Source organism: Marmota monax, unplaced genomic scaffold (assembly GCF_021218885.2).
Source record: "Marmota monax isolate L192 unplaced genomic scaffold, Marmota_monax_Labrador192_F-V1.1 WCK01_AAM20220418_F8-fsc00051, whole genome shotgun sequence".
NCBI lineage: Eukaryota > Metazoa > Chordata > Mammalia > Rodentia > Sciuridae > Marmota > Marmota monax.
Window position 1 is genome coordinate 9,786,646 of NW_026695202.1, and position 24,462 is coordinate 9,811,107.

At 53.7% G+C, this 24,462-nt stretch overlaps 2 protein-coding genes across 4 annotated transcripts in view; one reads left to right on the top strand and one right to left on the bottom strand.

Annotated features, from left to right (window-relative positions):
• Positions 1 to 4: 4 nt before the first annotated feature.
• The window catches only part of Lgals2 (galectin 2), a 24,592-nt gene continuing 134 nt past the window's right edge, over positions 5 to 24,462 (bottom strand). Inside the window, exons 1-4 of one of the 2 annotated variants that reach the window (XM_046429445.2) lie at positions 5,009 to 5,138; positions 1,729 to 1,811; positions 418 to 574; positions 5 to 331 (exon numbers count right to left, since the gene is read on the bottom strand). In XM_046429445.2, coding sequence (XP_046285401.1) covers positions 185 to 331; positions 418 to 574; positions 1,729 to 1,811; positions 5,009 to 5,128 — 507 coding nt within the window. In that variant the 5' untranslated portion in view covers positions 5,129 to 5,138 and the 3' untranslated portion in view covers positions 5 to 184. Of the gene's footprint in view, positions 332 to 417; positions 575 to 1,728; positions 1,812 to 5,008; positions 5,139 to 24,462 lie in introns of those variants that run through there. The other variant, XM_058574285.1, reaches the window with a different exon arrangement.
• Positions 23,513 to 24,462, top strand: part of Gga1 (golgi associated, gamma adaptin ear containing, ARF binding protein 1) — a 19,420-nt gene continuing 18,470 nt past the window's right edge. Inside the window, exon 1 of one of the 2 annotated variants that reach the window (XM_046429749.2) lies at positions 23,513 to 23,931. In XM_046429749.2, coding sequence (XP_046285705.1) covers positions 23,889 to 23,931 — 43 coding nt within the window. In that variant the 5' untranslated portion in view covers positions 23,513 to 23,888. The remainder of the gene's footprint in view (positions 23,932 to 24,462) is intronic. The other variant, XM_046429751.2, reaches the window with a different exon arrangement.

The following is a 24,462-nucleotide window of genomic DNA, read 5'->3' on the forward strand; positions in this document are numbered from 1 at the left end:
GAGGTGGGTTTTTGGTGTTTATTTGTTTGCTCTTGGCTTCGAGGGAGGAAAATGCGATATCCGAGGAGCAGGAACGGGAAACACCTGGGTCAAGGGTTGGGGGTGGATCCAGGACCCAAGGCTGTGAAGGGCGAGGGTCGGGGACCAGGGTTGAGAGCTAAATTCTTCGGGTAACTGCTGCCGCTCAGTTGAGCTTGAGAGAGGACACCTGGAGCCCCCCCTTCACACACAGGTAGCTCAGGTGGCTGTAGCCCAGCCGGTTGGGAAAGGTCAACTCGTACCCATCTGGGAGCTCCACCTTGAACTCATCACTGTGAAAGGCCAGGGTCACCTGCAGGGGAGGGAAGGTGTCAGGGAGCAGGAGGCTCCCTGGAAATGGGCCAGGGCTCCCCTCCTCCTGCTGTCCCTTGGCCTCACCTTGGTCTGTGACCCGGGGCTGAAGCACAAGTGACTGTCCCGATGCTCTTTCCCCCAGTTGCCGTCCCGGGTGTTGCAGACGATGGTGGATTCCTTGAAGCGTGGGTTAAAATGCAGGCCCAGCTTATCTGTCCCGTGGCCCAGGTTAATCACAAAGCTGCAGGGGAGGGTGACAGGTGGCATCTAGGGGCAGCCCCGGGTAAGGTAGCTTGGGTCAGGTCAGCTACCACAAGCTGCTTCCGGCTTGGCAGTGAGATCTGGGCGCTAGAATGAGGGAGTCAGCCTCGGTGCTATGTGACATGTTCCATTCGGAGCAGAGACCAAGGCTGCTGGGGCAGTAGCTGATGGTGACGGTTGAGAAATCAGGGGTGTCTGTCATGGGGAGAGAGCTGCTGTCCTTAGATCTCTGAAGACATTAAGGTTGACCACAAAGATCAGTCGACCTACAGGGATGAGCTCTCTGTCACTAAAGGTATGCCACCAGGGGTTGATCTTGGCAGGATCACTACGGGAGCCTGGGTTAGACCTTTGGGGAGCCCGAGAATGGGCATCCTGGGTGGTGGGCTTCTTCATCGGGGAGGCATGTCTCAGGCCTGTGTTTCTGCAAACTTGAGTGATGAGGCAGGAGAAAGGACTCCTTTATCTCTAGGCTCCTACTTCACACATCTGCCCACCACCTTCCCAGCCCAAGGGGGCAAAGTTCAGTCCAAGAAATGCCCAAGTTAGCCAGGCACACGCTTGTAATCCCGGCAACTCAGGAGGCTGAGGTAGGACAATCGCAAGTTGGAGGCCAGCCTCAGCCACTTTGCGAGGCCCTAAGCAACTTGATGAAACAATCTCAAAATGAAAAGGGCTGGGGTTCAACGCCTGGTATCAGAAAAAAAAGAAAGAAATGCCAGTGTCATCCTGCAGGCTTGAGAGCCTGGAGCAGGTGGTGGGGGAGGTGGGCCGGTGGCACCCCCTGGTGGCCGTCTCCAGGGGCTCGGGAAAGGCCGGTTGGGGTCCTTCGGGCTGGGTTAACAGAGCCGCGACCCTGGGGGTTGGCCCTCCACACAGGCACGGAGGCCAGGGGGCTGGGGGAGCCCTAGGGCTTCTCCCCCTGCCCCTTCAGTGGCTGCTGGGGCCAGGGAACAGCACGTGGATGCTCGGGTGTGAAGGCAGGTCCTGACCCAGGAGTGTGGGAGGGAGCAAGGGTGTCCAAAAGACCCCTAGGCTTGAAGTCACCCTGCGCTGACCATGCCCGGGGCTGTCCGGCCTGCCACCCCCCCACACCCCTTCTCTGCCTGTTCCCGCTCCCCCCACCTCGCTCACCCATCAGCTTCATCCGCGATCCTGCCCTTGATCTTCAAGGTTGTCCCCGGTTTCAAGTCCAGTTTTGTCATCTCCAGTTCTCCCTGGGCCCGGGGAGAAGCACTCCATGAGGAACTCGGAGACCCTCCACAGCCCCCTCTGCTGGTGACGCCACCAACTTCCCCTCCAGTGGACCCGTTATCCCCCTGCCCACGAAGAGAGCCCGGGGCTGCAAGGGGAGATGGTGGGATCCAGGCTTCCCAGAGGCCCCGCGGCCCTCTCTCCTTTGCCCTCCACCCAGCCCGACTAGGGAGCCGCTGAGGCCCAGCAGGGAAGCCTCGGTTAGCCCGCGGGAACCCGGGGACACGGAGATGATGCAGAGCAGGACTGTGTCAGCGGCCAGCCGGCCTTACCCCACCCCCATTGGGAACCTACAAAACCTTCCAAGTCCTCTGTCTGAGTGGGTCCATCAAAGGCCGCTCCAGACCTTCTTCCCCCATCTGTGGAGCAGGCTGCGGGGGGCATTTTTATTAAAGAGCCCTTGCAGGCGGAGCTCACCTAGCAAGCCCGAGGCCCTGGGTTTGATCCCAGCAGAAGAAAAGAAGAAAGTTGCTAAGTGCCCTGTGACGGATGCTGCCAGGCCTGGCGGGTAACGGCGGCCACCTTCAAGCTGGTAGCCGAGGTTCGGCTTCCTGTTTGCGAAACCCCAAGCATAGAGCCTGGCCCACGTGCAGGCAGATTCAGGGGCCACTGTCATGGTCACTCACTCCTTATTTGGCATCTCCTTTTCCACGGGGCCCTGGGACATCTACACTCTGATGGCTTCGTCCATCTCCTGATGGTTAATGGGAGGTCCTCAAACCCAGGCTTCCAAAGCTCAATACCCAAGACTCAGAAAATGTCCATCTACATGTCCCTGATGGGAGCCGCAGGGAGGGGCTGGACAGGCACCAAAGACGTAGCACCCAGGGCAGAGCTTGAGGGGAGCTCGCCCCACAGAGGAGGAGCAGGGGAGACGCGCACCCCAGCCTACCCCCAGAGGGAGGCTGAGCCCAGGAGCATGGAGCCATCCTGGTGGGCGCTGGGACAGCTGGACCCGCTGGGTGGGACTCTTGGGTTGTGACTGTATGGCGCTGGGAAGCCTCCCTGACCGCCAGATGCCAGGAGCCGCCTTCCCCCAGCTGTGACAATCAGAAATGGCTCCAGACAATGCCCAGTGTCCCCTGGGGGCAACATTTCCCTGCTCTAGGAACAGTGGGGTTTGGAGGTGGAGGCTTAAGCCCTCAGATTCAGGCTTAATAACAGCTTTTTGTTTTTTCAAAAAAAAAAAAAAATTTGTACCAGGGATCGAACCCAAGCCCTTTTTTATTTTTTATGTTGCGACAAGATCTCCCAAAGTTGGGGAGATCTTGTCTCAACATAGGGCCTTGCTAAGTGGCTGAGGCTGGCCCGGAACTTGTGATCCTCCTGCCTCAGCCTCCCGAGGTGCTGGGATTACAGGCTGGGCCACCAAGCAGAACCTTGGTTAATGCAGCAGCCACATCCAGGCTTTGGGGCCACGGACTGGATGCAGGTTCTCTCTCGGCCTCTCACTGACAGACAGAGGTGGTCGTCCCTGGGAGAGAAGGTAAGTGAGGAGAGCACCGTCCCTCCCAGATGAGAGAGGAACCCAAGTGCGCGGCCACAGAGTCACTCAGACGTTGGCTGTGCAGACACACCTGACACCAGCTGCCAGGAGCCAGCCACGAAGGCAAAAGCCTCTCCCAGAGACACAGGCAAGGACAGCACAGCACTGGTCTTCAGCCAGGGACCCTGGTCAGGTTCATGTCCTGCATGGCACTGGTGCTGGCTTGGACAGTGTCCTGCCACAACTCATATCCACCTGGAACCTGCAAAGGCCACCTGTTTGGAGTAGGGTCTTTGTGGCTGTAATCAAGATGGGGTTGAACCAGGCGCAGTGGAGAAAGCCTATCATCTCAGCAACTCCAGAGGCTGAGGCAGGAGGATCGTAAACTTGAGGCCAGCCTCAGAAATTTAGCAAGGCCCTAAGAAAGTTAGCGAGACCCTATGTCTAAATAAAAAATAAAAAGTTGGGGGCTGGGGCTGTAACTCAGTGGCAGAGCATTTGCCTCGCACATGTGAGGCACTGGGTTCTATCCTCAGCACCACATAAAAAAATAAACAAATAAAATAAAAGCATACTATAGTATCAGTCAATCAATCAATAACAAACAGGCATGGCGGCACACCTGTGATTCCAACAGCTCAGGAGACTGAGGCAAAAGGATCGCAGGTTCAAAGCCAGCCTCAGCAACTTAGTGAGGCCCTAAGCAGTTCAGCAAGACCCTGTCTCTAAATAAAATATTTTTTTAAAGGGCAGGGGGTGTGGTCCCCAGTACCAAACACCAAAAAAAAAAAAAAAAGATGAGGTCGTACTGGAGTAGGGTGGCCACTAAACCCAGTGTCACTGATGTCCTTGTCAGAGGAGGGATATCTGGACACAGAGGGACACTGTGTGAGGTAGGGCATCACTCAGTAATGCAGCTGCAGGCCAAGGATCGCCAGCCGCCACCAGAAATTGAAAGAGACGATGGGACGCTCGCCCAGAGCCCGCGGAGAGCGCGCCGGGCCCACACCTGATATCAGACGTCTGTAGAGCTTGAGAGAATGAATATTCTGAAGCACCCCCCCCCCCTTCCTTTTTGTGGTACTTGGTCCCAGCGGCCCCAGGAAACGAATATGCCATCTAATCCCCAGAGGGTGCCATCGGATTCCATCCCACAGATCAGGGAGACTGAGGCTCAGAGAGGGTCAGAAACGGGTCCAAGGCCAATCAGGAGCCTGCAAGAAGAGCCACCCAATCCCCCACAACTCGCAGGTTGTGACCTTGGCCAATTAGATCCCAGAGCCTCGGTTTTCTGTCTTCTTGTGTGTCTGGGTGCTGGTGATGGGGTCCACTGAGCCCCCCACACCCCACGGTGAGTTACAGCCTCAGCCCCGAACCTCAGCTTGTTCATCTTTCTAAAGCTCAATGGATGGTAGCGGTCGTCATCATCATCATCATCATCATCATCACTGATGAGGTAGCTGAGGCAAGAGAGGGGACACACAGGCCCAGGCTCCCAGGTAGGGCGGTGGCCGAGGGATCCGGGTGCCTGGGCGGGGGCTGGGGAGACCGTCTGGCCAACTTCCTTGCCAGGTGGAGGGGAAACCGCAGCGACACTGAACTCCAGAGCACCCTCCCCAGCCCACCCAGGCAAAGACGCGGAGGGAGTGGGCCGCAGGGGGCCGGCATCCTCACCGACATGGTGGCCTTTCTTGGTGACAGCTCCCAGCAGTTCCCAGCCGCTGAGCTCAGGTTCCCACCCCGTGGTCGACCTTTATATCCCAGAATATCACACATTAACTGCCCCAAGGCCATAAATGAGGACTTTGGCCCCATGTACCCAAGTAGCCCCCTGCCTGTCCCTCCAGGCACCCAAAGCAGAGCCACGAAGGCTCCCCGCCCCAGCCACCTCCCTCCAGCTCAGCCGCCCCTCTTGGGTGCTCCCAGGGCCCTTTGGGAAGCGGCCCCAGCTCTGGCCCCGCACAAACCACAAACACCCCGGGCTTGGCGGGCCACCAGCCTCCCCGACTGAGCCGGCTTCCTGGGCCACAGAGAGAGCGACTTGCCTATAAAAACGGCCCGAGCTGCTCATTTTCTCTGATGTCATGATTCACTCGGAGCATCTTTTTTGTTCTCTTCTCCCCTGATTATTTTTCTGTTTGTGTATGGGAAGTTTTGAAAGCAATACGTGGTAAATCCAAAGAAAACGTTCCAAAGTATCGACCACTCTTAACAGTGGAGAAGGAGGCCAGGCGGGGTGGTGCCTACCCCTAATCCTAGCGGCTCAGGAGGCTGAGGCAGGAGGATTGCAAGTTTGAGGCCAGCCTCAGCAACTTAGGCCCTAAGCAACTTAGCGAGGCCCTGTCTCAGAACAGAATATAAAAAGAGCTGGGGTGTCTGTAGGTCAGTGACCACGCGCCCCTGGTTCAACACCTGGTACCAAAAAAAGAAGAAATAAAAGCCAAGAAGAAAGCAGGAGGCTTGGGAGGTGCGGCAGGTTGGAACGCTCTGCCCTTTGTTTCTATTTCTTAGTAACCGACGTGCTTAATGTAGACAGAGACGTTAAATAAGAAGAAAAACAGCCCGGACTCTCACACCACCAGGAGGAAGCGGGCCCTGCTCACTGCCTCGACCCATTTCCTTGCCAGTGGTTTGCCGTGTGTTTTATTGTGGGCATCCCCCGCCTGCGCGACTGTCCCTCCACTTCACTCAGGAAACGTTAAAACCCACAATCTGTATTCCAGAACTATATTTCAATGACTGGGAAATATTCTGACTTTCAATGGCTCCATTTACTGAATCAATTCCCTTCTGTGGGGCATCTACATTAATTCTAAATTCTCACTATTTAAAATACTGCCACAGCCGGGCGGAGGCGCACACCTGTCATCCCAGCAGCTCGGGAGGCTGAGGGAGGAGGATGGAGAGTTCAAAGCCAGCCTCAGCAAAAGTGAGGCCCTAAGCAGCTCAGCGAGACCCTGTCTCTAAATAAAATACAAAATAGGGTTGGGGACGTGGCTCCATGGTCCAGTGCCCCTGAGTTCAATCCCCAATACTAAAAAGAAATTGAATTAAGTTTTTTAAAATATGCTACATGACGTCAGCACACAGGGTTGGTCTGCACCCTGACACATGGAGGGAGAGCGTTTCTCGAGCTCTGGATTTGGTGGCCCGACGTGTTCCTTGGGAGTGGCGGGAGCCACTCTGCCGGGTGCTGGGAGCCCGGCCCTGTGAAGGGGAGTCTGGTGCCAGGAGCGGTGGGTGGCTCTCTGCCCAGTGCTCACAGGGGACACCGCCTCATTCCCTGCCAGCCCAAGACGGGGGTGTTTCCTTCTCTCGCCCACAAGGAAGTTGATCCTTTCTGGGCCCTTCTCCTGGGGCCAGAGCCAAACAAGATAAGGAGTTTCAAAGTGCTCCCGGGCGGAACCGCCCTCAACAGAAACTGGCATTTTTCGGATTATAATAGTAATGCGAGCGCCGCACCAGGTTTGGGAAACTGTACAAAGTTGAAAAAAAAAATCTTAAAGTTCGCTTATTTGGAAAGAACGCCCCGGTGTGGGGGAGTGACTCGGGGCAGAGTTACGGCCTGTGTGCAAGGCCCTGGGCACCGTCCCCAGCCAGAAAAGAGGAAATCTTTAGTGCTTTTCTGGGTATATATTTCACATCAATGAAAAATTTTTTTTTTCAAAGGAAAAACTATAAGAGGAAGAGCATCAAAATCCCTGGCCCCCGCCCCTCCCATCCAGTCCTCTTAATTGGTAACTTCTTTTTTATTTGTACTGGGGATTGAACTCAGGGGCACTCGACCACTGAGCCACATCCCCAGCCCTATTTTGTAGTCTCATTGAGTTGCTTAGGGCCTCACTTTTGCTGAGGCTGGCCTTGAACCTTGGATCCTCCAGCCTCAGCCTCTGGAGCCGCTGGGATTAGGGGCGATCACCTCCGTGCCTGGCTCCCCCTTTTTAAAATATTTTATTTAGTGACAGGGGCTCGCTGAGTTGCTTAGGGCCTTGCTGAGTTGCTGAGGCTGGCTTTGAACTCCGGATCCTCCTGCCTCAGTCTCCCAGAGGCTGGGATCTTGGGCATGTGCCCCTGTGCCCGGCTTAAGTGGCAGCTTTGGAAGGCTGGTGTCCACCCAGCCAAGCACCTTGTCCAGCCCTTGTCCCAGGAGATTCACACGAGATTCTCAGGGGATCTTGGTTGTCTTCCCGCTTCCCAGTGGGAACTGAAATCGAAAACAGAAAAAGGGCAGGGTTGTGGCTCAGTGGTTAAGAGCCCCTGGGCTCAATCCTCAGTACCCTCCCGCCCCCCAAAAAAAGAGGTGATGGGGTATTGCTGTTATTGCAGGAGTAGGTGGCTGATTCCAGGATGAATCTGGGGCTGGCCATGTGGCTTGGCCAGCATGCCCAAGACCCTGGGTTCAACCCTCAGCAGCACCAAAAAATGCACGCCTGTCATCCCAGCAGCTAGGGAGGCCGAGGCAGGAGGATGGCAAATTCAAGGCCTGCTTCAGCAACTTAGTGAGGCCCTAAGAAACTTAGTGAGACCCTGTCTCAAAATAAAAATTAAAAAGGGCTGAGGATATGGCTCAGTTTTTTGTACCTTGGTACAAAAAAATATATAAATGCTGGGAAACACGGGTTCGGCCATCTGTCCCCGCATGGTGCCCACTTGCCCATCTGCTCGTCGTTGTCCCAGCCTGGGGTACCCTGACACAGCAACAGAAAATGGACTGAGGCAGGTGGCCTCTCTCTGCCCTGCTCTGGGCTGGTGGCCGTGAAGCCGTGAAGAGGCCCCTACGCCTGATGCTTCCAGCCAACCTCCAGTGGAGACCGGGGCTTGCCAGCGGCTGTATAGTGAACTTGGCATTGATCGTACACCACCGAGCCTTGAGGTGACCTTATGGCTGACACTCTGCTGTGGCCCTGAACCAGAGACACCCAACTAAAGGCCATCCAGCTTTCGGACCCACGGGAAATGTGAGAAATGTTGTTCTTATTTAGTGTCGAAGTTTGGGGGTCGGTTGTTCCACAGCAACGGTGACTAGTACTGTGCCAGGGGGTCCCTGCTGAAAGTCTGTCAGGAGGGACGACGGGAAGGCTCCTCACCAAAGAATCTCAGCTCTTATGTGTCCTGAAGTTCTGTGATATTCATCGTGTCAAAGAATCATCTCTTGGTTTTGCTTTCTTCGTTATTTTCTTCCTTTGTGTTGACTGACTTTTTCCTTTAACTTTTATTTTATGATTCCTGGTGTCTTGAGATTGAATGCTTAATGCATTAATTCTTCACCTTTCTTTTTACTAACAAATCCACTTCAGGGCTATCAGTTTTCCTAGGAATGCCACCGTGGCCACTTGTGATAGGCTTTGAGACGTTCTGCTCACTGCTCTAAATATCATCCTTGAATCAGTCCGATGGCCAAAAAGTTGTTCTTCGCGCTCAAAAAGTGCCGAACACACACGTATCAACGACTTACTGAATAACAAAAATAACATCGATCATCATCATCACCACTGGGAGGAGGATCGGCTAAGGAAAGGATGCTACGGAGAAACAGGAGTCTTTTTGCAGAATCACGATCTTCGAATGCCCCCTCTGGCCATGCTGCTTGGGTCGCTGTCACTGTACCGTGGGGACTAAAATGGCTACCGAAGCAGGTTCCTAGGACTCAGTGATGCTCTCTCCCTAAGCTGCCCTAGATGAGCAGGGACAGGGGCCGGCAGGGAGGACATCACCCAGCTGTCCTCAAGGGTCCCCCTACTGTAAACACAAGCACATGCATGACTTTAATCAGGATTGAGGGCATCCATAGAAGGAAAGTACAAAATCCAGCCCAGTCTTGAAGAGACCAAGCCTGGGGGCAGATAGCCGGGGCAGGGAAATAACTAGAAAACCACTGATCCCCCTTGGTGGAAGGCCTCAGGCTTCCCAGGACCCTGGGGCAAGAAAGGGTCCTCTAATGTCCTATGAGAAATCTTGTTTCTACCACTTCCTTGCTGTGTGACCTCAGGCCAAGTTAGTTAACCTCTCTGAGTTCAGTTTTCCTTTTCTGTAAAATGAAAGAACAGTGTTGAGAGGATAAAAGGAAATAATCATTAATACTTATCAGGTGTTATTTAAGATTATGATCGGGAGCACAGAGCCTCGTCTATGGAGGCTGTGGGGCAGCCTCTCACTGGCATCTGGAAGCTGTGTCCAAGCCCGAGGCCTGGGGGAAGGTTCTCCTTACAGTCCCCAGACCCCGTGTGACTCCCCAGCTCCTGGGTCCCCCCTGCCTTCCCGGTCCTCTACCTACACACATGTGCGTGATGCACACCCACGTCTGTATGCACACATATGATCCTACTTTATAGAACCATTGAATGAACTCATCAATATTATACATCAACATTTTTTCAACCCAAAATTTCATTTTTTTTCTTCTGATTTAATAAAAAATCAAACCCCTTTGGTATCAAGGACCTGAGGCAGCTTATTTGCTAAGATTGATGGAGAAGTGGGTCTTGTGGCTTCTGGGAACTCTCGCCCCCAGCCACCTGCTGTTGGGGGACTTTGGTCCTGGGTGCTATCTCCTTTCCTCTTTTCCTCCCAGAGAACAAACAGATCCACACCTCAGTGACACCTGTCACCCGGCCCCTCCCAGATGGCCTCCTTCAGAGCAGATAGAGGGAGCTTTGGGCATCAAGTGGGTCAATGACAAGTCCAGGCTCTGTCATCTATAAGCTGAGTGGCAGGTCACTTAGACCCTCAGTTTCTTCATCTGTGAACGAGAGTTGAAAGCATCTTTTTCCGATGCAGTTGGGAAGATTTTTTTCAATTAAAGATGCAGATATCTGCCTTCCCTCCAGGGAGGATTCTGAATGGCCCGCGACTAGGCCTCCTGTCCAAGAGAGCAGTGGAAGGGTGGATGGACAAGGACTCAGCCAGAGAGCGTCCAGCCGTCCTGACTGTGTCTGGGGAGCACACTCCCCTTGCTCCAGGGAGGACGGGTCTCGGGGGAAGCCAGTGTCTGTCCTCCCATGACTGAAGCTTACGGTAGGAAGAAGGATGCTGGCAGTTGACAGCAGGAAACTGTGACGCCCAAGGAGCCACCCCCAGGGACTGGACAGGTGTGCTCCATCTCTGTGCAAATCAAAACCCCCCTGGGTCTGCAGCCTCTCTGCAGCGAGTTCTCCCCCGGCACCCGGAATGTCCGCCGTTAGGATGCTTCTGAGGTCGCAGCTCGGGGCCCCCAGCCGGATGAGCGCACTAAGCGCTTTCAAGGGCCTTGGCCATGGTCTGAATGTGTCCCCAGAATTTCACGTGTAGGGAATTGAACCCCAAAGTCAAACGCTAATGTTATTTGGAGGTCACTAGGATTAGATGAGGTCCTGAGGGTGGCCCCAGAACGTCATTAGCGGCTATAAGAAGAGGAAGAGATCCCAGCCCAGTGTGTTTGCTCTGTCCTGCCCGGTGACACCCTGTGCCAGTTACAGCGCAGCAAGGAAGTCCCAGCGAGCACTGGGGGGGCCTCCGTGGCTGAGCGCTGACCTCGAAGGCGCAAAGCCCTGGGTTCGGCAGAGGGCAGCGCCAGGTTCTAGACCTCTTGGCCCCCAGAACCATGAGCCCAAACCCTTGTGTTCTGTGCGTATCTATCTTCCTGTACTGGGGACTGAACCCAGGGCTTCATGCTGGGCAAATGCTCCTCCACTGGGATGCGTCCCTTTTTAAGTTTAATTTATTTGAAGACAGGGTCTCACTAAGTTGCTGAGGGTCTTGCTAAATTGCTGAAACTGGCCTCAAACTTGTGATCCCCTGCCTCAGCCTTCTAAGTTGCCGGGATTACAGACATGCACCATCACGCCTGGCTGTGATCTGCTGTTATCACCCAGTCTCGGGTGTTTTGTTATAGTCACAGAACAGGCCACAACAGACTTCATAGGACCCTGCTTCATAGGCCCAGGACCTTCCTTGTTTCACCTGATCACCGGGTTCTGTGGCTGCTGAGCTGGCCACCTGCCTCCCCAGAGTCCCTCCAGGGTCCCTAGAGCCCAAGGGTCTTCTTACCTACCTGGAAACAGGGCTATCCTTGAGGGAGGGCGGGGTCACCCCAGCCTTCCCTGCTTCCTCCCCACATCCTCCCACTGCCCCCTGGGGTCTTTGTAAAGTGTCAAGGGCCACATCCCACTCTGCTCCTTTAAGACCTCTAGCAGCCAGCACAGTGGCACCCGCCCCTAATCCCAACAGCTCAGGAGGCTGAGGCAGGAGGATCTCTAGTTCAAAGCCAGCCTCAACTTGGCAAGGCCCTGTGTCTAAATAAAATACAAAAAGGGAGGAGGTGGCTGGGGATGTGGCTCAGCGGTCAGGTGCCCCGGGTTCAAACCTCCAGCGGCTCACCCAGAACAAAACGCAAGCTCCTTCTGGGTGACAAGGTGTGCGCCCTCTGGTCCTGGTCACCCTGCAGCCCTATTCCACCCACAGGCTCTGCGGCCACGACCACCTCTGGTCTCCTGCAATCAGAGCTCGACTCTGTGGTGGCTGTCCCTCCCTGAAGCTCCCCCTCGCAGGTGGGTGGACAGCGGGTGGGTGGGAGGGAGAAGAGGGGAAGGTGGGGTGGGTGGTGGACAGCAAGCACCCCGAGGGCTCAGGGTGCGTTTGCAGGGCACTGTCTCCTGCCGCATAGCCCCTCGGCCACCCCCTGCCCTGCCCTACTCTCCAGGCCCCTGGGCCCCCGGGGCTCCTGCTCAGGGCCACCCCCTCGTGCACACCAGGCACTGGCTGCCTTTATAGAAGAGACCAGTGTGTCATGCTGCTTCTGGGGACCTGGGGTGCCGTCCTCACAGAGGAGAGACCCGGCCCCCAAGCCCAGCTCCTCTACCCAGCCCGGGGCCCGGGGATTCCTGGGGCCACCAAGACTGCCCAGTGACAGCTAGGGTGGGTGGGGTTTTTGCCTGGGGACAATGGAAGGACAGCTGGATCCCAGCCCCACCCTGGACAAACCCAGGGGCAGGACTCTACCGCCTGGGCACCAGGCAGAGGAGAGGGCTCTCGCAGGAGGGTCCCCAGGGAACCTGTGGTCTACCTGAGCCCGAGGTCCCTGGAAAGCCCGCCCTCTTAGTGACTCCTGACCCTGGGGACAACCTCCTGACGTGCAGCTGGCCACAGCCGCTCACAGTGGTTGGCCTTTTCCCCCAGGGAACCCGCCTTCACCTCCTCCCCTTTCCAGCCACCTTTTCAAGGTGGTCAGGTGGTTCTAGGACAGGACAGTGGCAGTCAGCTCTTATTGATGACCTACTGTGCCCAAAGCCCCCGGGCTCCGCTGGTCACTAACTCAACATAATTCATGCATTTTTTTTCTAAGAATGTGACGGCCCGGGGACAGGCATATTGGGTGTTCGTTGTCACCAGGTGATGTGACAGCCCTGTTCCATCTGATCCTCACCTGCTCTCCTAAGGGCTGCCCTGCCTGTTGCATGGATGAGGAGACTAAGGGTCCGAGAGTCGGGTGCCTTGCCGGGCAGATGGCAGTCCCCGGCCTCCTGCATCCCCGCTGCCTCCAGGGGGCTGGACACAGAGTCCAGAAGGAGCCTCGTCCTGGGCTGAATTCTATTCTCCCAGTCCCTCCCTTTCCTGTCTTTGTGCCCTGTGTCCTCAGCTCTGTCCCCAGGAGTTGAGTTTTTTTTTTTTTAAGAGAGAGTGAGCGTGAGAGAGAGAGAGAGAGAGAATTTTTTTAATATTTTTTAGTTTTCGGCGGACACAACATCTTTGTTTGTATGTGGTGCTGAGGATCGAACCCGGCCGCACGCATGCCAGGCGAGCGCGCTACCGCTTGAGCCACATCCCCAGCCCCAGGAGTTGAGTTTTAAGAAGAGAAAAGAGATGTCACCTGAGGTCTCACCTGAGCCTATTTCCTTGGTAGACAATTGACACCTGCTTGTTTTATTTTTTTTCTTCTCTTTCCACATTTTTTATTAGTGCATCCTAGCTGTAATGATGGGATTCATTGTGACACATTCAACATGCACCCAATAGCAATGAAATTTTGCCAATATGGCTCCCCAGCACTCCCCCTCCCTCCTCGCCTCCCACCTACGACACATTTGGTTTAAAAAAAAAAAATCAAGATTTCAGCCCAGGTGCGGAGGCACACGCCTGTGATCTCAGCGACTGGGGAGGCTGAATCAGGAGGTTCATAAATTCAAGGCCAGCCTCAGCCAACTTATGGAGACCCTGTCTCTAAATAAAATATAACAAGGGCTGGGGATGTGCTCAGTGGTTATTCACCCCTGGGTTCAACCCTGGTACCAATCAATCAATCAATCAATTCAAACAAAAGACAGAAGTTGGAAAACCAAAGGTGGTTGGCTCCAGTGGGACCTCAACCGCTGTATAAAGGGGTAAGGTGCAGACATGCCCTACGACGGGGTGACCCCTTTGGAGCATGTGTCCGGTAACAGAAGACCCAAGGCCGGCTGTGGCGTGTTCCGCGTCCAGGGCACTGACAACAGGCGACTCAGAGACGGGAAGTGGAGCGGAGGCGCCAGAGCTGGCGGGGGAGGGTGGCTATTGTTTAAAGGGCCTCGTTTCTGTTCCAGACGGTGGAATGGAGCGTGCAGATGGCCGCACGACTCTGTGAATGTAATTAGTGCTGCTGAATTGTGCCCTTAAGTGGGACATTTACGTGACATGTCCTTTGCCACAATTTTTTAAAAATTATTAATATCCTATTCCAACTTAGGCAGATCACATGGTATATGAATCCAATCTCAACAAAGCTATTTTTTAAAACCAGGGTGTCCCTGGGGTTCGAAATGGCAACTTATTTTCCTTGCATTTCCTTTTAGGGCCCAGCAGTGAGACGAATCCCCACCCCGGCCTCAGGCTGCGGCCTCCTCCAGGCTTTGCAGAGGCTGGTGGGTGAGGTGTTGGAGAGGGATGGCATCTGTCTCCCCCTGCTGACCACGAAGGGGATGACGTTATCTAAGAAGAAAAATAGCTTGTCCATTGCTAAGTAGCTACTTCTAAAAATTGGGAAAGGAAGACACACATTTGATGAAAAAACACTTTACACGGCTCAAAAGGAACCTGCAGGGAGAAGCAAGTTGCCCTCTTACGAGTCCCCACAGACACCCAGAAGCCAATCCCTTCCAAGACTATTCCACGGGCCACACAGGTGACCACGTGCTCTACGCACAGTTCTGTTCCCTGATTTTATTCTCTTAATATATCCTGGAAGCCTGGCTTGGCGATGCCCACCTGTAATGTCAGGTACTCAGGAGGCTGAGGCAGGAGGATCACAAGGTTAAGGCCAGCCTCAGCAACTTAGCAAAACCCTCTCTCAAAATAAAAAAATTAAAAGGGCTGGGCATGTAGCTCAGTGGTAGAGCGCCCCTGGGTTCCGTCGCCAGCACCGCGAAACAGAAACAAAACACAAAAACGGTATATCTTGGAAACTGCTCCATACTACCTCCGTCTGTTAGGGGCGGGTCTCCTGCTGGTGGGTGGCATTGTTTCCAGTGGTTGGCTCTGTCTGTCTGTCCTGTTGTGTTGTTATTGTTGGTGTTCTGTCCGGGGTGCTGGGGATGGAACCCCAGGCCTTGAGCACTCCAGGCGAGTACCCTACCACTGAGCCACACCCCCGCCCTGGCTTTTGCACAAAACTGCACCTCCATCCTTGAACGCTGCCCTTGCACCTGTGTGTCCTGGCTTCCAGGGGCAGGTCACACCAACTTTGTACACCTTCACCTCCACCTCGCGGCAACCTCTGAAGTGCAATTACTATCTCCGTTGTGCAGAGGAACAAGTCCAGACCCAGGGTTGTGAGATGGTGTGCACAAAGTTGCCCAGGAATAAGGACTTGAGTCTCTGGACAGGGCTGGCAGGGGGCCATCAGCCTTGTGTGAGCCAGGAAGAGACACAACCCCCACCCCAGGGAGCGGGTTTGGCAGATGGAGGTGGGCTGGTGGGACCTATGCACAGTGTACAACTTGAACAACCTTTCACAGTGTCCCTGTGGTGTTCCTGAGTTGTCACCTAAAGGGGAATTGTGGATTCGGGTCTAAGGCTGGGGAGAAAGTGGTCGACGCATTTGCTTTCATTCATTTTCCTCCTTCCAGTCTCCACCTACGGAACCTCTGTGTGAGCAGGGCCCAGGGATGCACCAGGGCGAAGCAGTCATAGCCCTTAAGCTCATCCACTGCGAAAGGAAACTTGAAGTTGTTTAATGGCGGCAGAAGAAAGGACCACAGACCGGGGGACAGGTGACAGGACCCCACTTGGGGGTGGCACCTGCTCTGTGACTTTGAGTGACTCACTGCTCTGCTCTGGGCTCAGGTTAGGCTTGATCCAGCAGACTGCAAAACAACAGAACAGAGAATATCAGTGTGCTGGCGCCCGGGTCGCGGGAGAACTGTCACAGGAAACTCGATTGGTGTTTTCTACGGATGGACTGTGCTTACGGTCTCTAGCACAGATGGATTCACCATGAAGCCCGTGAAGACAGCATCAATGCCAGGGCCCCTTGAAATCGGGAGCAGCCCTAGAAACATGTTTGCAAGGTCAGATGTTAGGCAATTTGCAGAAGCAGGAGGATCGAGTCATGGCCGGTGAGGACGACAGTCCCTTTCCACTGACCCGCACTTTCCCTGCAAGGCCATACCCGAGTGGCGGCAGCATTTCTGAAATGTGACTAAGGAGGCTGAGTTAGTCACAAGTCTGGTTTGAAGTCAGTGGGTTTCAGTTGCGAGGCTGGCAGCCACCTAGGAATAGCTACATAGTGACGCCGTCCTGATGTGGGAACCGGCTTCCAGAAACTCCGGCACCTGACTCATTGGGTATCCTGACTCGGAGTCACTGGGTAACCACCGTGTCCATCCCAGGCGCCCGGCAGGGGAGGAGAAGGAGATCCGCCCCATGTGGAGCTGGATGGGAGGCTGGAGAATTCTTCCAGTTATCAGATGGCTAAGTTACAAGTGGACGATTCTGTGGCCATCGGAACGCCATGCCTAGGGGAACACAGCTGGGGACGCAGCCTGCGTGGTTATGAACACAGCCCGGGCTAGTCTACCTTTTGTTAGAAACCATGTGCAATAGAGTTTATAAGAGCACCTCTGTCACGTAGCACTAGAGCAGGACTGTGACCAGCAAGTGTGATGTCCTGTGAATGTTTTATTTTTATATGGAGATTGAACCAAGGGGTGTTTTATCCCTGAAACCCATCCCCAGCTCTTTTTTATTTTGAGACAAGTTCTCGCTAAGTTGCTCAGGGCCTGCCTAAGTTGCTGAGGCTGGCCTTGAACTTTTGATCCTCCTGCCTCAGCCTCCCAAGTCATTGGGATTACAGGCATGCACCATGGCACCCGACCTAATGACTGTCTTATATGTTATAATACACTCGGGTTGGGTCTTAGCATTACCAGTAACAGATTCTAAAGCTGAGAAAAACCTTTCTAATATTAAAAAATAATAATAACGAATGTTTTCTAATCAATCATGTAAGCAAGTTGACTTTGTCTTTCTCTTGGAAAACTCAGTAAAATCATTACTATATGGCTGGGCATGATGGCGCGCACCTGTAATCCCAGCAACTCAAAAGCCTAAGACAGGAAGATGGCAAGTTCAAGGCCAGCCTGGGCAACTTACTGAGGCCCTGTTTTAAAATAAAAAATAAATAAAGACTGGGGGTGTAAACCCAGAGCAGTGACACATACCTGTCATTCCAGTGGCTCAGGAGGCTGAGGCAAGAGGATCATGAGTTCAAAGCCAGCCTCAGCAAAAGTGAGGCCCTAAGCAACTCAGGGAGACCCTTCTCTAAATAAAATACAAAACAGGGCTGGGGGTGTGGGTCAGTGGTGAGTGCCCCTGAGTTCAATCTTCAGTAACAAATGAGCTCAAAACAAAAAAGACTGGGGGGTAGCTCAATGGTAGAGCATCCCTGGGTCCAATCCCCACTACCACACAAAAAATAAAATGAATAAAAAAGAACAAAAATCAAACAGGCTGGAATGTGGCTGAGAGATAGAGTGCCACTGGATTCAATCTCTAATGCCACCAAAAAGCCACAGTGCCATTTCATACAGCAGTAAGATCATTGCTGTGCAAACAGTGTGCAACTCAAAATCATATGAAAAAATATTATAGTACGCGTCAGGTAGCTGAGTGCAAACGTCTTGTTTGGATTAAATGGTTATGTTATTTGTCATTTTTAAAGTTTGTCATTTATTTAGTTTATTTCTCACTGTAAATAAATACGTAATTCTCCATCAGTGGTTTTAAGATGTTTGAAGAACAAATCGCCAACTCCAGGCGCCACAGAACGTGAGTCGCACCTGGTCCTGTAAACTGCACTTCCTACACTGCACATCCGTCAAAAAAGATTGAAAAGCTCTGGATGAGGTAGATGAGCTCAATTCTTCTGCCAGATTCTCTAAATTTGTGGGAACTGCACTGCTCCCCTCCCCCTAGCAGCTGTGACTCTGACAGAAAGACAAGGAAGTCCCTTCTGGAGCTTCTCCAAGTCTTTCTTGCTGTCCTTGGAGTCCTTGTCCTGCCAGAAGCATGGAGACAAAGTGCCAGTGTGCAGAGTTGGGTGTGGGGTGGCGGGTGAAGAGATGAAGACAGGGGCTTGGAAGTTACATGTATGTTTGGGGGAAAGCCCCAAACTAGGGAATGGAATTGAGGACCTCTCCGGGTGTGACAACAGTTGTCACTACTTGGAGCTAGCTTTCCTTCCTTCCTTCCTTCTTTCTTTCTTTTCTTTCTTTCTGAGATTTTGGGTCTCCCTCTGTTGCCCAGGCTGGCGTCCAATTTCCGGGTTCAGGCCATCCTCCTGCCTCAGCCTCCCGGGTAGCTAGGGCACCACCGCCGCGGGCTTTGGCGTTTTATTTTTAAACGTATTAAATACCTCTTGTGGTCTACAGGTTATTTCTAATCCTCCGTTAACTGCAGGCTCTGGAGGTGAAGGGACACAACTGTGCTCGTCCCGCCCTGCATCCTAAAGAGGCTTCCCACATACTGTCCTCCTCTGTCCCAGCTTGAGGAGAAGCTGGCTCGGTTTCTCCAGTCCCGCTGCCGGGCACCACCTTTGGCACCCTGCAGGCCCTCTCCGCAGGATAATCGGTGTCGCCCTCCTCTGCAGCACTTTGAATAACCCCCAAGGCGACCTGCGACGACACTGCGAGCTCACAGCTCCCTGGTCGACTGTGGCATTGTCCCTTCTGTGCTTATTAGATTACTAGAATATAAATTCTACCAGGGCCGCGCCTTGCCTCTCTTATTCACCCCGGGACGCCCGCTCCTGGCACAGGGCTTGGCATAAGGTGGGCGCTTTGCTTTTACTTGCTGAAAGTTACGCGTCAAACTCCCCTGGGCTAGAGCGCAGGAATGAAAGGACCGCATCTGCCCATCAGCCAATTAGCGAGGGGCAATATTTGCCTGTTGCCTTACTATTGGTGAGATCCAGGGTCCTGGTTTTCTTCTGGCCAATGAGGTGAGGGCCACGGTATCGGCCTCTGTGGCCACACCCACCCGGCCCGGAGACGGGTGGGAGTGGGGTTGCGGGAAGCGGACTACTCGCTTCCTGGGGGCCTCTTCACTTCCCAGACCCGTCTTCCTTCTCCCACTTAGGCTGGCACACAGTGTGGTCACTGGCAAGTGAGGCTCCACCTGTTACACCTGAGCACTCAGAGTAGGGAGGGGCTGATTTTAAAGACAAGGGCTGTGAAAGGCCGGGACGGCAGATGACCCACACCGTATAATCAGACCCTGGGACAAGTCGGCCTTTCCCGGGGATCTCATCTCAGACCCTGCTCTTGGGAGCCTGAGCAGGCAGGTGCAGTGGGCCGGAGACCACGCAGCACCCATTCCTGGTTCACACCCGCAGAGTCCAGGGGAATCTGGGTGCCCATGAAGAAAGCCAGCAGAGTAGACCAGCTGCACATTGAAAACCAAGCAGAACTTGGCCAGAGCTCTCCAGCTATCTTCCTTAACCCCTCTGGACCTCAGTCTCCTCTATAAAGTGGGAAGGCTAATAGGTACCTCAACGTACTGGCACATTGTATATGCAAAATTCATGGGGCACAGTAAAGGAGTCAAGAAAAGGTAGAAATATTTTTATCACGGAATCAAAGTGAAACAAACTGTTTCACAGGAAGATCCCTACCTATCCACCCCACCATTCCAGAACTTGGAAAAGCCCGATGAACAAGTTCAATTCTCTAGTGGCCATAAATCTACTTCCCTCGCCCAAGAAATGGCCCAGTTTCCCTTGAACCAAATCTTACTTTTGCTGTTCCGTTATTTCAGGCAATCCAGATTTTCTGGGAAAGCATTAATTGCAAACAACCAATCAGTTCATCTTCTGTAGCACAGTCATTTATATTTGCACTGAATTTATAGTTCCTTCCATCTAAAGGTCATTGTTTTCAACAAAGATAATGTATTAAATGTACAGAGAAATTGAGTTGAATTTTAATACTTGATAAGCCTATTATTATTTTTATTATTATTATTATTATTATTATTATTTTTGCTGTGCAAAGTATCCAACACAGGGTCTCATTCATGTTAGCCAAACACATCCCCAGCCCTTTGAGATTCTTTTGTTGGATGAAAAATGGCTTATACTATGCATCCTAGTTCTGATTCAGAAATATAAGCCCTTTCCCTGTCCCCTGCACATGAGCCCAGGATTTGATGTGAATACATAAGTTCCAAGGGCTCTCCCATCTTGCTGGTGTCTGCTCTCTCGTTGGTCAGCACTGAGACCTGGAATCATGATTCCTAGGATCAAGCGTGGACTTTGGGTACAGAGACTCAAGTTGAATTCAAATTCTGTTCTGTTTTTAGCTGTGTGACCCCAGAGCCTTTGTGCTTACATGCTTCACTACCTTCCCAGGGGACGTGGCACAGGTGACACACTCCCTACCACAGGCTTCTTCTCAGGAGCAATGTCAGCTCCTCAGAAGGAGTTGCCCAGGCCACTTCCCAACCGGCTCCCGCTCTCCTCACACCAGCCCATCTGGGTCCCTCCGTAATTCCTCAGCGTGTCGCTTTGGTTTTCCAGTCTTCAAAGGCAGGGACTTGGTGTCATGCAGGCTTTCGTGATGGAGGCATGTGAGGACCTTGGCCAGCCACATTACTCGGGGCCTCAGATTTCTCAACTGTGAGATCTGCATGAGGGCTAAAGGGGACAATGACATCCACAGTTCTCTGTGCCCTTGCTTCTGGAGGTCTGTCTAGATGGGACGCATGAGCCAGGACTTGTCAGGGTCACAGGCTGAGGCAGTTCCCATGCTGCCCCATCTCTCTCTCCTCCAAGTTCTCAAGGACGCCTACCGTCTTTCCTTTCCTCCTCGCCCCATCCTCACCAGCATTTCTGGAGGGTTTTTCTGGGAAGGGGCTGAGGTGTGAATCCCTTGGAGGCCAGCAAGCGCCAGTGGTCAGAGCTGCAAAGACAGCTCAGCTTTACTCACCCCTCCCAAGGGCTCCCCAAGTCAGAGTAAACCCTTTGAAAGGCGGGGGTGGGGTGGGGGGTGGACAGGAACAACTGCCAGAGGCCAAAGCCCACATTTCCCATTTCCCGTATTGGGTGGGTTCCATTCACTGGGCTCAGGTCCCCCTTCTGCATCTCCTCCTCTGACCCAAGTCTAGGCCAAGTCCTCCTGCAAAAATCGGCTTCTGATTCTCCCTCCCCAAGCCCAGCTCCCCAGGACCCACTTACAGACAGCCTTAAAGGCTTTGTTAGGCCAGTGTGGTCTGCCCCCCTTCACCTCCAGCTCTCTGGGCAACCTCAGACACAACCATTCATTCATCTAATTTATAAAATTGAACACTGTAGGGTAAGAAGGGCTTTCTCAGCCCCCCTAGAGTTCCTGGCTAGGTCTGAAATAAAACTGACAAAGACAGACGGATGGGAGAAAAGCATAACGAATTCATTTCATCCGTTTTATGTGACATAGGCGCCTTCAGAATGAAGACCCAAAGACCTGGGGTGAACTATGCATTCTGCTTAGGTTTTAAAAAAGCATCAAATCATAGAAATATGATGGGACAAAAGGGTGTGATTTAATGGGGAGACTCAGTGGGACCCAGTGGACACCCAGCAAGGCCTGTCTGTTCCCACTTGGCCTCTCATCTGGGAGGACGGTCTTGTGACCTACCACCAATTATAGGTCAAAGAATTTCTCTCTGGCAGCTCTTACACAGAAAGGAGTGGGGTCTACAGTTATATTTCCAGGTTTTATGAGTTGCTTTGAGGAAGGGCATTGGGGAAGAGGAATTCTAGTTTCCAAGGTCCACCTTAGTGGGAAAGGGGAGAAGGAAAAAGGAGGACAGGAAGTCAGAAAGACCTCCCTTGGTGCCCTCTCAGGTTTCCTTCAGCCTAGGTGCCATACTGTGGGGTACCTGCTTTGAGCCCTAACGCCTGCTAGGTACCAGTTACTCTTCTAGGCCTCAGGGGATTCACCAATCAACCAAACAGATGAAATTCCTCAAGGTGGATAGAGGTCACTCGCCAAGGCGACAGCCCAAGTTCCTAGGGGAGCAGACATTCTTCAGGGTAGAGAGACAAAGAACATAATGAATCAAAGAAAAACATAGAATGGAGAGAAGTTTAAGGAGAAAATCCAGCAGACACAGTGGTGGGGAGCCCATGGTGTGGTATTCACTTCCTGCCTACCAGGTTCCACTTCCTCTTTGGTCTCAAGGCCACACAATTTAGAAAGCAGTGAATCCAGTGCGTGCACCCAGGTCAAATCCATGTCTTTAAAAAGTGACTCTTGGGGCTGGCATGTAGCTCTGTGGTGAAGCTCTTGCCTAGCAGGGTTCAATCCCCAGCACCACAAAAGAATTAAAAAATTTAAAAAGACTTCTCACCGCGTGGATGGGCCTCTAAATCCAAGTGGTAAATGTGGTTTGCCTTTTATTTCAGTAATAATTCATTTCAATAATCAAACAAACAAAAAAGATTCCACGTGCATATTACGTTACAGCTTTTATTGAGGGATGCAATAAATAAACGTATTCCTTTCTTACAAAATTTTAATGGCCTGAGGAGAGAATTTAGCGTACCCGTCAGCTGAATGGTTGAATTTAGGGGAAAAACTGATCCGGATGAGGTCACTGCGGTTCTGCAAGGTGAATCGAGGTCACTCGCCAAGGCGACAGCCCAAGCAGAACCGGATTCGCCAGATTCCCTAGTCGTGCCTTAACCCTTCCCGGCACCGGGCCGCTGGACAGGGCACTCAGGGCAGGTTTCCCGGAATGTCGCCAGGGGGAGACCGAGAGCAATTTACCAGCCCCGCGGGGCGTGAGGTCCCCAGGCCGGGGAGGACAGGGCAGGCGAGGGAGGGCTTTGGTAGACCAGAGGCTAGGATGTCTGTCCTCCTACTCTCCTATTTGCAGGAAGGTTCCCACCAGTATCTTCTTCGCCCTGTTGCCGCCTGGGCCTCTCAAAAATCTGACTTCGTCACCACCCCTAAGGCTGTTGAACACCTCCAACACAGCTTTCAGGAGGAAAAAAAAAAAGCCGACCACGGGATCTGCGTGACCTTGCCCGTCTTCCCCAGACGCCGCTGGAGCCGCACTGAAATTCTTCCAATTCCTTGAATTCCCCTTACTCTTTCTCCCTGAATATCCTTTTCACACCAGGTCTACCTGGGGAAACCCGACTGTTTTCAGCTAAACGTCACCTCTGTGAGTCCTCCCCTGGCAAGATCCCCGGCCCCGCGCCCCACACCACCCCCTGTTTGGGGAAGTGGCCACTCCTGTGTTGCCATTATTCCTTGGGCTTTCGCCACCATCGCGCGTGACAAATATCTGGCCCTATCTTTCTCCTCCAATGCCTATCACGGAACAAAACAAATGCAGTGAGTTCATTAAACGTTGGCAAGCTGAATGCAAGAGGCAGGACAAGGGATCAAGCTGTCACCGGGACCTCTGGCAAACCACCTGGCTCTCGGGTTTGCTGTGAGGAGTAATGGACTAATGTGAGTGTGTGTGTGTATGTACATATATACATAAACACACAATATACATACACACACACACACTTATGCTTATTGTGCTTAGAGCAATGCCTGGAACACCGTAAGCAGTTACTTTCGTCATTTTCACAGCGGCCAATATGGGTTATTGCCCTTTTAAGGCTACCCTCCCAACTTCACGTCTAAACGGAAGTACCCCTAGGGCTCCGGAAGTGACCTCAGAGCCCCTCAGAAACATGGCCCCGGAGCGCCCTTCCGGAAGCGGTCACAAGTAGCTCCGTGACGCAGAACGAGTTAGAGCGTCCCGTAGGGTTTCCATGGTGTTGCCCTCAGCACCCTGTCTCTCCGCTTCCTCTCCCGCCTGAACACCGGGAACGGGAAGGCAGGCGGCGGGTCCTTCCCAGCACCGCCTCCCCGTCTGGGGGAGGGGTTGGACGAGCGGGTGACGCTCTGGGCGAGCTCGTTCGCCTCTCTATGGTGCCCAGCTCTCCTGCGCGCCGCTCCAGCGCGTTGGAGCGGACGCTGCCCCTTTAATCGACAGAGGGCGGTGCCGAGGAGGTCCCGCGAGAGCTGCGGGGGGCGGGGGGCGGTGCCGAGCCGGGGGCCCGTGGCGGATGGAGCCAGCGATGGAGCCGGAGACTCTGGAGGCGCGAATCAGTGAGTGTCCGGGAGGGGCGCGGGCCGGACCGGAACCGGAACCGGGGGCGCGAGGCAGGCCCCTTCCCGGCGGGGGCGGGGTACGCGGCGCCCCCTCCTCACGCCCCGCCCCCGGCTCGGGAGGGGCGGTGTCCCGAGTCGGCCCCTCCGACCCTGACCTGCGGGAAGACCCCGCGGGCTGCGCCGCCGCGCGGTGGCAGCGGGCACCGCCCACCCACCCATGCCGGGGCCTGGACCCCGGGCCGGGAGTGAGCTGCGCCCGAACCCCCGGGACGGAGGGCAGCCTTCAGCCCCCTCAGGCCCGGGCTGCTCCGCCGAAGAGCAGGCCCCCGAGTCTTCGCTTGGGCCCAGGGAGGGAGCGAACGAGCGGTCCCCAGGGCTGCATCTCAGACCCCGAAAGGACGCACCCTTCTCAGGCCCCTTTCACTCTAGGGCCCTGGGTGGAGCGGTACCCTCCTGTCCATCCTGGATCTTGCAACTACTCTCAGATTTGCTCTTTCCCCGTCCAGACGGGGACAGTCAGGATTCCCC